Here is a 12839-nt window from a genome sequence, read left to right on the forward strand (position 1 = left end):
CGCGGCTCGGACCTCCGCAGGACTGACTCACAGATGCTGACGTGGACAGTGGGTTCTGGGCAGTGTCACTCCAGCCTGAGACGCTGCCTGCCTGTGGCTCCGAGGGTGCCGCTGCCCACGCCGGGCAGGTGGCCAGTGGAGGTGGTGCCAGGGCAGCCTGGGTCCCGCTTCAGCGCCCCGCTGACCTGGCCCTGTCTTCTGCTGTCCAGGGCTCCCGGGAGCCGGGGGAGACGCTGCCTCGGAAGCTGAAGCAGATCCTCCGGCAGGAGCACTGGCCGTCTTTTGAGAAGGTGCTGAAGCATGGCTCGGAGGTAGGGCTGGCCTGTTTGCTCCGCTCCACCTGCGCGTCCCCAGGGCTGCAGGGCGAACACCGTGTGATACTGGGGCCTGCCCCAGTCCCACTGGGTGACGGCGGTCCCACCCAGCTTCTCCAGGTGACCGTGGTGCCCGCCCCCGGCCCCACATTGCGCAGCTCCCAGAGGACCAGGACGCAGAGCTGTGTGTGGGGCTCTCAGACATCTCGCCCTCACTCTCTGCTCCATTTTCTCCTCTCTCAATCAAGGGATCAGGCTGAGGGCCCTTGCTGCCCTCGGTGTGACAGCTGCTTGGAGGCCTTGTGCCGGCCTCCTCCCTGCATCCACCCTTGCTTTGAGCACAGCTGCGCCCAAGGGTGCCGGGAAGCCAGCCCCTGCCTCAGACCCGCCCTCCCCCTTCCCCCCACGCGTGCCCAGCCTGGGGACGACTGTGCCGGGACATTCTGTTTGCTTCTTTAGAAACCTCGATCTTTCCTTCGAAAGCCTCCGTCTCCAGCTCTTGCTCTCACACAAAGTCATGCACACTTTTTTTTTTTTTGGAAACAAGGTCTCATTCTGTCAGCCAGGCTGGAGTGCAGTGGTGTGATGTCGGCTCACTGCAGTCTCCACCTCCCGGGCTCAAGTGATCCTCCCGCCTCTGCCTCCCGGGTAGCGGGACTACAGGCGCAAGACACCACACCTAACTAATATTTTGTATTTTTAGTAGAGACGGGGTTTGGCCACGTTGCTCAGGCTGGTCTCGAACTCCTGACCTCAAGCGATCTAGCCACCTTGGCCCCCCAAAGCGCTGGCATTCCAGGCGTGAGCCACCTCGCCCGGCCTTTCATGCACACTCTATAAAAACAGGCTACAGGGGCCGAGCGTGCTGGCTCACAACTGGAATCCCAGCACTTTGGGAGGCCGAGGTGGGTAGATCACTTGAGGTCAGGAGTTTGAGACCAGCCTGGACAACATGGCCAAACCCCATCTCTACTAAAAATACAAAATATTAGCCAGACATGGAGTTGCGTGTCTGTAATCCCAGGTACTTGGGAGGCTGAGGGAGGAGAATCATTTGAACCCGGGAGTGGGGGGCTGTGTCGTTGCACACTGCACTCATGCAGGCGACGGAGCAAGCCTCTGTCTCAAACAAGCAAACAAACAAAGACCACCACAACAGCAACAGCGGAATCAGGCGGCGCGGGCGCGTTTCCCCGGACCCTGCTTTCAGGCCGCGTGGGCGCGTTTCCCCGGACCCTGCTTCCTGCTTTCAGGCGGCGCGGGCGCGTTTCCCCGGACCCTGCTTTTAGGCTGCGCGGGCGCGTTTCCCCGGACCCTGCTTTCAGGCCGCACGGGCGCGTTTCTCTAGAACCTGCTTTTTCTCTGAATTAATCTGTGATGGCTCTGTTTTTAGGTCAGGATTGACAAATGTGCCTCACTTGTTCGGAATTCTAATGTTTCGAAGACCGCATGCCCCGTGGCTCATTCCCGAGCCCCCCTGAGCGGGCATGACACTCTCGCCAGCTCTGCTCTTGTCACATGTTAGGTGGAAGCAGGTGCCATCGCTGACATTGACGGTTTCACCTGCAAACCCATTGGCTTCATGGGGTTAGCGCAGGGCCTCGGGGGTGCTGCCAGCTCTCTCTTTTTTACATCTAAATAGAATTTTTTTTTTTCTTGAGGTAAAATTCACACACATAAAATTAACCATTTAAAAGTGAGCAGGCTGGGCGCGGTGGCTCACGCCTGTAATCCCAGCACTTTGGGAGGCCGAGGCAAGTGGATCACCTGAGATCAGGAGTTCGAGACCAGCCTGGACAACATGGAGAAACCCTGTCTCTACAAAAATATAAAAATTAGCCTGGTGTGGTGCCAGGTGCCTGTAATCCCAGCTACTTGGGAGACTGAGACGGAGTAATTGCTTGAACCCAGGTGGCGGAGGTTGCGGTGAGCCGAGGTTGCACCACTGCACTCCACCTCAAAAAAAAAAAAAGTGAGCAGTGCCACGGTGTGGAGCACCTCACAACATGGTGCAGCCACCACCTCTATCCAGTAACAGAACATTCTATGGCCCCAGTCACCCCCAGCTCCCGCCAGCACCCCCGAATCTGCGTCCTATCTCATTGGATTTGCCGGTTCTGGGAGTGTGTTGTGAGAGGGCTCCTGCAGCAGGTGGCTTCTGAGGCGGCTTCCTTCACTGAATAGACGCGTCCAAGATCTCTGCAGGACAGGACGCATCTGTCCAGGACGATGCCCGCATCAGGCCACTCGGCTGCGCAGGCCCAAGCAGGCTGGCAGAGGCTGGGGAGAACTGGGCCGGGGGCCTGTGCGTGGTGGCAGCCGTGCTCAGAGCTGGGACAGGTGGAGGGCGTGGGGTGGGCCCGGGCACCAATCAGGGGTTCCCCGCTGGCCAGCTCACCCTGCCCTGCCCATCCAGGTGTACAAAGGCTACGTGGATGATCCGAGGAACACGGACAATGCCTGGATCGAGACGGTGGCCGTCAGCGTCCACTTCCAAGACCAGAACGACGTGGAGCTCAACAGACTGAACTCCGTATGGGCGTGGGCTCCGGGGAGTGCGGAGGCGGGGGTCCGGATTCTGGACGTGCCCCGGGAGGTTCTTGCGCGGGGGAACTGGCCGTGCTCCTGGGGCCCAGGGCCAGAAAGTGGAGGCTGCAGGGTCAGAGTCTTGCTCAGAAAGTGACAAGGCGAGCACCGGGGAGAGGCCAGGGCACTGCCGAACATGGTTGGAGCCGACCGGGCCGGGCAGGCACCCACCAGGGCCCCGTGCAGTTCTGGGACCGGGTCCTCCAGGGAGGCCTCAGGGACGGCGTCCAGCGGTGAGGCTGGCAAAGCCCTGCCCGCTCCCTGCTGGTAGCCCTTTATGGGGATGTGGGTTCCCCGTGCTTGGATCAATGCTGCAGGCTCCTCATTCAGAACTGGGATGGGAAAGTTCCATACAATAACCCCGGGCGTTAAACGCAGGCTAAACAGCTCCCTCGAGGCTTCACCTGCATCTTCTTCCCCTGAGGGATCCTCAGGGCCTCTCGGGTGCATCTCAGGTGCCTCTGACGCAGGGGCCCTGCCTCTCACCTCACAGGGGAGTTAAATGAGGGGACATAGGCCAGCCTGAGGCAGGCACTGGGCCCTGGAAGGCCGCAGTCTGTGGGCTCAGCTGGGCGGAGGCAGGGCCGGCGGGGAGGGTCAGCTGTGCCCTTGTTCTTCCAGAACCTGCATGCCCGTGATCCGGGGGTCTCCATCCGATGGCAGGTGGTGGACAGGCGCGTCCCGCTGTATGCGAACCACAAGACCCTCCTCCAGAAGGTGGCCGCTGAGTTGGGGGCTCACTACTGACTGCACGCGGGCTGGCAGCTCCAGTCCGTGAACGGCCCCCCAGAAACCGGGGCTTCTCTCCCCTGAGCCTGTCTGGGACTCAGGCTGATGCCGGGCCTTGGGGGTGCACAATGGGGTTTGGTGAACCCACTGCTCCTCATGACCGATGCAAATCTGCCACAAACGACCTCGTGAACTGGACGGGGTCAAGGTGACCCCAGAGGAGAGGCACAGGCCACCTGGAGTTGAGGAGCCCCTGGGACCCTCGGCCATCAGGTGAGGGGCTGGGCCTGTGCGACCGAGCTCTCGGCTGGAGTCCGCTCCCTTCCTGTCCGCGTCACCCTCAGCAGCTCGTCCACCATGGAGGTCATCTGCCCAAGGCAAGTGCCCTGGAGAGTCGGGGTCCCGTGTGGCCCCTTCGGGCCAAGGCCTGTGAGGAAGGGGCCCTGCCACACTCCCCAGGAGGGCCTCCATGTCTCAAGGTGACTCGACACAGGTCCTTGCCTGGCCTGGGGTGGGTGCACCGCCTGAACTCCTGGATGTCAGGATAAGCTCCGTGGTCACGAGACACAGAGGGCCCCTGATGGGGTTGGTCCCAAGGACCCTGGGACGAGGCTACAGAAGCTCTCCCTCCCCACTCCCAGGAAGTGCTGGTCACACCCAGGAAGGAGGCACAGCGTGGGCAGGAGGGGGGACGTGGGGGTCTCCAGGTTTGGTGTCAACGGCTCATCGGAGTGTGAACCATCAGGACCCTCGGGATGGGGAATGTGGGAAAACTGAAGATGTTAACTCCTCTCAGGCCTGGCTGGCTCCTCTCTGCTTTCCGCAAATAAAGTTCCTGACACGTCCAGGCCTGGGGCTGTGTCATGGCTGCCTGAAGCTCTCCTTGACCCCCGGGTGAGCTTCCTGCGGCCCGTGGGTACCCCGCAGCCCCTCAGCCCTGCACCCCCATTTCCCCTCCGACCCACCACTTCCTGTCTTCATTTTCCTACACCTGGGCCCCAGCATCGCCCCCAAGCCTCCCAGGCTGGGATGGGGCATTCGCATGCCTTCCTCCTTGGCTTCCCCCACACGGAGCTGCCCATGCGCCTGACGCCCCTGCAGGAGTTCCCACGGAGCCTGGGGCTACCGGTCGCTGAGCACTGGCCGCAGGTGACGCCCACTCCTTCCTGGGCAGGCCTCTGTCTTCCACCTGACCCAGAGCTCTCTGGCCACCCCCACGTCCCCTGGTTTCCCCTTCACCCCATCAGCGCCACCAAGGACACAACTGACCCCTTATGCCCTGCTTAGAATCAGTCCCATTACCAGCCTTCGTGGGGAGGATAAAAATGCACATTTTCAGGCCCCTCAGAGGCAGCAGCGCTGGGAGGCCCTGGAGGCTGCATCTGTGGTCAGCATCCACCACCTGCAAGGGGCTCGCAGGTGGCAGGTTTGAACCACACTGCAGCCTGGATGTGGCCTGCCCTACCCCTCTCCAGCTGCCCCTCCACCTGCAATGCAGCCTCCATGTGCAATCCAACCTCCATGTTGGGCCTCCAGGTGTAGCCCAGCCTCCAGGTGCAGCCCAGGCTCCAGGTACAGCCCAGCCTCCAGGTGTAGCCCAGCCTCCAGGTGTGTAGTCCAGCCTCCAGGCGTAGCTCAGCCTCCAGGTGCAGCCTCCAGGTGTGTAGTCCAGCCTCCAGGTGCAGCCCAGCCTCCAGGTGTGTAGTCCAGCCTCCAGGCGTGTAGTCCAGCCTCCAGGCATAGCTCAGCCTCCAGGTGCAGCCTCCAGGTGTGTAGCCCAGCCTCCAGGTGTAGCCCAGCCTCCAGGTGTGTAGTCCAGCCTCCAGGCGTAGCTCAGCCTCCAGGTGCAGCCCAGCCTCCAGGTGCAGCCCAGCCTCCAGGCGTAGCCCAGCTTCCAGGTGTAGCCCAGGCTCCAGGTGTAATCCAGGCTCCAGGTGTGTAGTCAGCCTCCAGGTGTGTAGTTCAGCCTCCAGGCGTAGCTCAGCCTCCAGGTGCAGCCCAACCTCCAGGTGCAGCCCAGCCTCCAGGTATAGCCCAGCCTCCAGGTGTAGCCCATGCTCGAGGTGTAATCCAGGCTCCAGGCGTAGCCCAGCCTCCAGGAACAGCCCAGCCTCCAGGTGTAGCCCATGCTCGAGGTGTAATCCAGGCTCCAGGCGTAGCCCAGCCTCCAGGAACAGCCCAGCCTCCAGGTGTAGCCCATGCTCGAGGTGTAATCCAGGCTCCAGGCGTAGCTCAGCCTCCAGGTGCAGGCCAGCCTCCAGGTGCAGCCCAGCCTCCAGGTGCAGCCCAGCCTCCAGGAACAGCCCAGCCTCAGGTACAGCCCAGCCTCCAGGTGCAGCCCAGCCTCCAGGTGTGTAGTCCAGCCTCCAGGTGTAGCTCAGCCTTCAGGTGCAGCCTCCAGGTGTGTAGTCCAGCTTCCAGGTGCAGCCCAGCCTCCAGGTGTGTAGTCCAGCCTCCAGGCATAGCTCAGCCTCCAGGTGCAGCCTCCAGGTGTGTAGTCCAGCCTCCAGGTGCAGCCCAGCCTCCAGGTGTGTAGTCCAGCCTCCAGGCGTAGCTCAGCCTCCAGGTGCAGCCCAGCCTCCAGGTGCAGCCCAGCCTCCAGGTGTGTAGTCCAGCCTCCAGGTGTGTAGTCCAGCCTCCAGGCGTAGCTCAGCCTCCAGGTGCAGCCTCCAGGTGTGTAGTCCAGCCTCCAGGTGCAGCCCAGCCTCCAGGTGTGTAGTCCAGCCTCCAGGCGTAGCTCAGCCTCCAGGTGCAGCCCAGCCTCCAGGTGTGTAGTCCAGCCTCCAGGCGTAGCTCAGCCTCCAGGTGCAGCCCAGCCTCCAGGTGTGTAGTCCAGCCTCCAGGCGTAGCTCAGCCTCCAGGTGCAGCCCAGCCTCCAGGTGCAGCCCAGCCTCCAGGTGTGTAGTCCAGCCTCCAGGCATAGCCCAGGCTCCAGGTGCAGCCCAGCCTCCAGGTGCAGCCCAGCCTCCAGGTGCAGCCCAGCCTCCAGGTGTAATCCAGCCTCAGGGTGTAATCCAGCCTCCACGTGGGGCCTCCAGGTGCAGCCCAGCCTCCAGGTATAGCCCAGCCTCCAGGTGTAGCCCAGGCTCAAGGTGTAATCCAGGCTCCAGGCACAGCCCAGGCTCCAGGTGTAGCCCAGGCTCCAGGCACAGCCCAGGCTCCAGGCATAGCCCAGGCTCCAGGTGCAGCTCAGCCTCCAGGTGCAGCTCAGTCTCCACATGGGGCCTCTAGGTGTAGCCCAACCTCCATGTGGGGCCTCTAGGTGCAGCCCAGGCTCCAGGTACAGCCCAGCCTCCAGGTATAATCCAGCCTCCAGGCATAGCTCAGCCTCCAGGCATAGCTCAGCCTCCAGGTGTAGCCCAGCCTCCACTTGCGGCAGGGAAGGCCTGTGACTTCTCAGTGACCTGCTGTGGGTCCAGACCTCTGCCTGGGACCGTGCTGTGCTCACTGCTCCTGTTTCTGGCTGCAGCACCGGGCTGAGGTCCCACTGTCTAGGGCAGGTCTCGGCTCTTTGTCTGTAGGATCTAGAAACGCTCGTGCTGAAGGTGGCACCCGGGGAAGGGTGGGGGCTGGGCCTGGGGGTCAGACCAGAGTGGGAGAACAGCAAGGGGAGAGGCGTCTGCTCTGCTCACTTAAAACACACACGACGTGAACTTCACCACGGGAACCACTTCAGCGGCACAGTGCGGTGGCCATAGCACATTCACAGACCGTTCCCCCGTCACCACTGCCCCCTGCTCTGCCCACTCCTAGAGGCGGTGCTCCTCCAACCCGGGACTGCGCCCTCCTCCAGCAGCACCCCCAGAGGGCCCTGTGGCTGAGCTGTCTGTGGACACATGCTTGGGCCCAGCCACACACCAACAGTGGCCCTGTGGGAGGAAGTTTTGCCTCCCTTTATAGAAGGGACCTGGGATGCAGAGAGGGCAGAGGGCTTGCTCAGGCCTCTCAGCAGCCGCTGGTGAAGCCAGGCCTGAACCCAGCTCTTCTTGGCTGTGCCACACGGCAGCCACAGAGGTCAGCGGCCCTTAGAACCAAATGGGAAGCCATGAAATGCCGGATTGACCTCTGACGTTTTGAGAGTCAGGCACGAGGCCTTCTGATCATCCACTCATTCATGCCTACCTGGTTGCTGAGCCTGTCTGTGCCCTGGGGATTGGGATTTGAGGGGTGCAGTGATGAGTAAGGCCCATCCCTGCCCGAGGGCCTCACAATCCTGGAGGCAGGATGAAGTCTGCTCAGGACCGTAGGAGCCAGACTGGGTTGGAGGCGGGGAAGAGCAGGCATTCCAGCAGAGGACGCCGGTGGCTTTTCGGATGAGGTGGATGAGAGTTGAGACTCCAAGGGCAGAACAAACAGCAAACGGGAGCCAGGCAGTGGCACATTCCCCAGCACAGATGTGGGCCAGCCCACTGTGGGCAGTGGGGAGCAGGCGGTGCCCTCATCCAGGACTGTGGCATTGAAGGGAGCGAGAGTGCTGTGAACCATGGTTATGGCCCACTGTCCCCAAGGGAAGGGCTCACAGTGAGCAGGATCTGGGTGGGGGCTGGCGGGAGGGTGAGCAAAAGCTGGCTGAATGTGGACACGATGGTGAGAGCTCCAGCAGCCTTCTGGGGCCATGAGGATGTGAGGCCCACGCCTGGTGTGGGGGAGTGGGAGGTGAGAGGTGCTTCAGGGGCCCTCCCTCCAGAGTCCTTTCTTACGTGAAATGGGAATACACTGTGCCACTGTTACTTTGGGTGCCAACCAATTTTTAATTGGTTAAATATGCACCCAACCCATTTTCATGGAACAATTGAATGTTTGAGGAAAACCCGTCACTGCTGAAATGGGCCCCGAAGTCAGCAGGTATTGAGGAAGCAGAGCAAACCCCCGAGAACAGGACAGTCCATCTCCACAGGTTTGTTTATTCATAGAGAAGGTGCAGCCTGAAACACAGAATTGAAAATATAAACATGAAAAATGTGATGTCCAGAAAAAATTACCAAGTGATGGGGTGAGTGGCAGGAGGCAAAGGCTGAAGAATGGGGGTGTGCCCGGAGCGTGCGATCGGGGGGTGCCGGCTTTCCTCAGATGTCTGGGATGAGTTATTGCTTCCTTTTATTTGTACATGAAAATACACGACGTTTCTGTGCACAGCAGGGGAAGTATATATAAAAAACAGAAACGGAGGACGAATCCAGGCATTCCAACAGCTGCAATGCTGAGAGTTTCCAAAGAAGAACAGGATGGATGGGAGGGAAATAACGCACGCCCGGGCCCCACACCCCGCGACGGAAGCTCTGCCTGCCCCGGGCCCGGCGCCCAGAGCGGCGGCTGTTACGGAATCGCTCTTTGTGAATGAGACACACAAACTGCAGAAGGAACAAGTCTGGTCTGATGAAGCTCAATAAAAAAAAGTTCCTCAATGCATCTTCATCGTCAAAAAATTTTAGAACAATGAGGGAAGAGGAAAAATTTAAAACCCAACGTGATAAAAAACAAAAACAACCCCTGCCCCCCACCCAGGCTTCCGCACGGCGGTCGGAGTGAGAGGAGAGGGCATCCCCAGGTGACTGGCTTTGTGTCTGGAACCACAGACCCGGCCACGCAGGCCTCCCGGTGGCAGCACCCGGTGACGAACTTCAAGGACACAAAGTGTCACCCACACGTCCTTCCTGAAAGAGCTTCTCAGAAGCGATTTACAGAAAACAAAACGAAGCAGGACAAAGCACACACCCCTGCAGCCTGCCCAGGCTGCGACAGCGAAACGCCACAGGCTGGCTGCTCCAACCCTCCGCACGCTTTTTCTCACGGTTCTGGAGGCTGGAAGTGCACGACCACAGTGCCGGCAGATGCGGTTTCTGGGGAGGGCTGTCTGCCTGTGGCCACGGTTAACAAAGCTGTATTGGACACTGGAAAAGTGCTACGAGGATCCATCTTTCTCAACACACACAAAGAAAAGAGGTTGGCACGGTGGCTCAAGCCTGTAATCCCGGCACTTTGGGAGGCCAAGGAGGGCAGATCGCTTGCGGTCAGCCGAGCAACATGGCAAAACCCCATCTCTACTAAAAATGGAAAAAGAAAAACATTAGCTGGACATGGTGGCGAGTGCCTGTAGTCCCCGCTACTGGGGAGGCTGAGGTGAGAAGATTGATTGAACCTGGGAAGCAGAGGCTGCAGTGACCCAAGATTGCACCACGGCATTCCAGCCTAGGCGGCAAAAAAAAAAAAAAAAAAAAAAAATTTAGGTTGGTGCAAAAGTAATTGCTTCTAATGGCTAAAACCACAGTTAGTTTTTGCATCAACCGAATAGTGACTGTGAGGCGGGAGCGTGCGGACGAGCTGGACTGCAGCGTCGTCCACAGCGTGGATCAGAACATCAAGTCATACACCTTAACTGTGCACAATGCCTAGCTGCGAATTCTATCTCAGCAAAGTTGAAATGATTTTACAGAAATTTAACAATAGCCTAGAATTAAAATCCCGGACGGCCTCAGCGGGGTGGCAGAGGAGGCTTGTGAAGGCAGCTAACATGCACTGGGCTTCCTGTCTTGCTCCGGAGGGAGAGCCAGGCCCTGGCCACACATGAGAGCTGGAGAAAGTGGGCTTACAAATGCAGGAAGTAAACTAGAAGGATGGAATAGAGGAATGACTTTAAATCGTCGGAGGAATAAAATGGAACTACACAGTCAAGGAGAGAAAAAATATCAGTAAAGAATGGTTAATATGGGCTGGGCCAGGTGGTCCACATCGGTAATCCCAGCACTGGGAGGCCAAGGCGGGGGATCACCTGAGGTCAGGAGTTCAAGACCAGCCTGGCCAAGGTGGTGAAACCCCATCTTTTAAAAAAAAAAAGAATGGTTAATATGAAACAAGATGCCGGAAAACAGTCAAACCGTGACAGCGATGACCACACATGGATGTGGCGAGTCTCATATTAGGATAAAAATGTGACACAACGGTTCTTCCATCTGCAAGAGACTCACCCAAAACGAAAACTTGGGGATGCCTGCACCAGGCAAAGCGCTCAGGAGTCAAGCCGTGGAAACGGCTGTCACAGACCAGCAGGACTAAAGGCGAAGTGTGTCCTTTTAAGGAACAAAGACGAAGGTAATTGGACAAAGGCAGAAACGAATCAAGAAGATGCCACGATCACAGTCTACTATCTAACACCGGGAATATATAGGGCAAAAATATTTATAAATACATAAGGCAAAATGGACAGGAATTCAAGAAGAAATTGGCAAATTCACAGGCGTAGCTGACGTCTTCTCAGATTTCTCTCAGAAATCAAAGCTGTCGAGGAGAACAAGGAGGCGGGCCTGGTGGCTCACGCCTGTAATCCCAGCACTGTGGGAGGCCGAGGCGGGCGGATCACTTGGGGTCAGGAGTTTAAGACCAGCCTGGCCAGCATGGCAAACCCTGTCTCTGCTAAGAATAGAAAAATTAGCCGGGCATGGTGGCGCATGTCTGTAATCTCAGCTACTCAGGAGGCTGAGGCAGGAGAATCACTTGAACCTGGGAGGCGGGTTGCAGTGAGCGAGATCACGCCATCGTGCTCCAGCCTGGTGACGGAGCAGCGCAGGGAGAATGGGACAGAATTGGGATTTAGGCAGCGGAGACTGAGTCTGCTCTGTGAGCGTGTGTACCTGCGTGTGTGTACCTACGAATATGGATGTCCCTGTGCCTGCCTGCAGTCATATCTACACGTGTCCTTAGGGATTATGTATTATTACATATTGTGCATATGTCATGTGTCGTGTGCATGAACACACACATGAATGATACACGAACAAACACTCCAGATAGCGTGTGTTTCTGCATCTGCTCCGCCGCAAGCAGGTCCTGAGGAAACACGTCATCTTCAGACACACACGGCACGGAACAGCACAATCTCGCAGAGAGGGGGTCCCAGCAAGCTTCGGAAGCACCCCCACCCTGCCGGCCACACCCTCCAGCCACAGCGTCAGGAGTCACACCAGGACGTGGGGCACGTGCCGTGAGAGGACAGTTGGTGTGAGTGGAGCTCCAGGCACCCTCGGACCCTGAGCGCCCGGCCCCTGGCCAGCTCCGCAATGGCGCTGTCGGCCGGCGGGCCCTGCTGGGAGTGCAGCCCTCCTCGGCTCTGCCCCCTGTGAGGGGCTTCTGCCCTCACCACCCGACCTCGTGCACAGGAGGCCTCACCTCCTTCTGGGTGATCGTGGGGAGGGCAGGGCCACCGGGACAGTGGACTTTGCCCTAAGATTCAGCCACGGGGATCTGGCGGGAGGAAGTGGGGACTTTGAGCTGGGCACGCTGTCCTCCCTAACAAAGCAGGGGTTCTCTGTGGTGAGCCATAGGGGCTGCAGCAGCACCCCCAGGGGCCCCCTCACACTGCCTCCAGCTGGGACGCCCTGGAGGTCCAGTGGGGGAGAAATGAGACGTGAGAGAGAATGAGAGGGTGCGTGCCACCCAGCGGGTGCTTCTCTCTGGTGCGGCTGGAGGGTTTTCAGAGGAACATTCATAACCTTAAATGCACTTGTTTGAGAATGAAAAGACAGAAATAGATGGTCTAAGTTTATGACTCAAGAGGCTCAAAAAATAGCGACAAAATAAACCCAGAGGCGAAGATGAAGACAATGTCAGATTTTAATGAATAGGAAAAATAAAGAACTGGTGTGACAAATAGATTCAAAAACCGGTTCTGGGAAGACAGCCACAAAATCGACAAAGCTCAGACGACTTGGAGCAAGGGAAAGCCAGAGGTCGGGGGGCAAGGGAAAGCCAGAGGTCGGGGGGCAAGGGAAAGCCAGAGGTCAGGGGGGCAAGGGAAAGCCAGAGGTCGGGGGGCAAGGGAAAACCAGAGGTCAGGGGGGCAAGGGAAAGCCAGAGGTCGGGGGGGCAAGGGAAAGCCAGAGGTCGGGGGGGCAAGGGAAAGCCAGAGGTCGGGGGGGCAAGGGAAAGCCAGAGGTCAGGGGGGCAAGGGAAAGCCAGAGGTCGGAGGGGAGCATGGGGCGTGCGGGAGAGCCCACGATGCGGGGGGCTCTGGAAATCCAAGGGAGGACCCCGGGAAATGGGGCAGGCTGGGAGCCGGGGCGAGGAGGTAGCTCAGGCGGCTGGAGGGACTCCGGGAAGGACGGCCAGGCGCTACAGACCGGGCTGGCAGACCCAGGAGGGAACATCTCCAGTCCAGGTTTTCAAGATTGACAGAGAAATCCAGGGATTCAGGGAGCTTAGGGGAAGGCTCAGTCT

At 59.1% G+C, this 12839-nt stretch overlaps 1 protein-coding gene and 1 non-coding gene across 7 annotated transcripts in view; both read left to right on the forward strand.

Annotated features, from left to right (window-relative positions):
* TRPM2 (transient receptor potential cation channel subfamily M member 2) overlaps positions 1–4505 on the forward strand; it is an 80024-nt gene extending 75519 nt beyond the window's left edge. For all 6 annotated transcript variants that reach the window (XM_064380214.1, XM_064380217.1, XM_064380215.1 and 3 more), the window contains 3 exons: positions 210–311; positions 2731–2847; positions 3522–4505. In XM_064380214.1, the coding sequence (XP_064236284.1) occupies positions 210–311; positions 2731–2847; positions 3522–3647 (345 nt within the window). In that variant the 3' untranslated portion in view covers positions 3648–4505. The remainder of the gene's footprint in view (positions 1–209; positions 312–2730; positions 2848–3521) is intronic.
* LOC135276425 (Z6 small nucleolar RNA) lies at positions 209–249 on the forward strand. The gene has a single exon (XR_010343967.1). It is a non-coding gene; the product is annotated as a Z6 small nucleolar RNA (small nucleolar RNA).
* Positions 4506–12839: the final 8334 nt, after the last annotated feature.

Source organism: Aotus nancymaae, unplaced genomic scaffold, assembly GCF_030222135.1.
Source record: "Aotus nancymaae isolate 86718 unplaced genomic scaffold, 86718_ANA_hifiasm-v0.15.2.pri h1tg000022l_1, whole genome shotgun sequence".
Lineage (NCBI taxonomy): Eukaryota > Metazoa > Chordata > Mammalia > Primates > Aotidae > Aotus > Aotus nancymaae.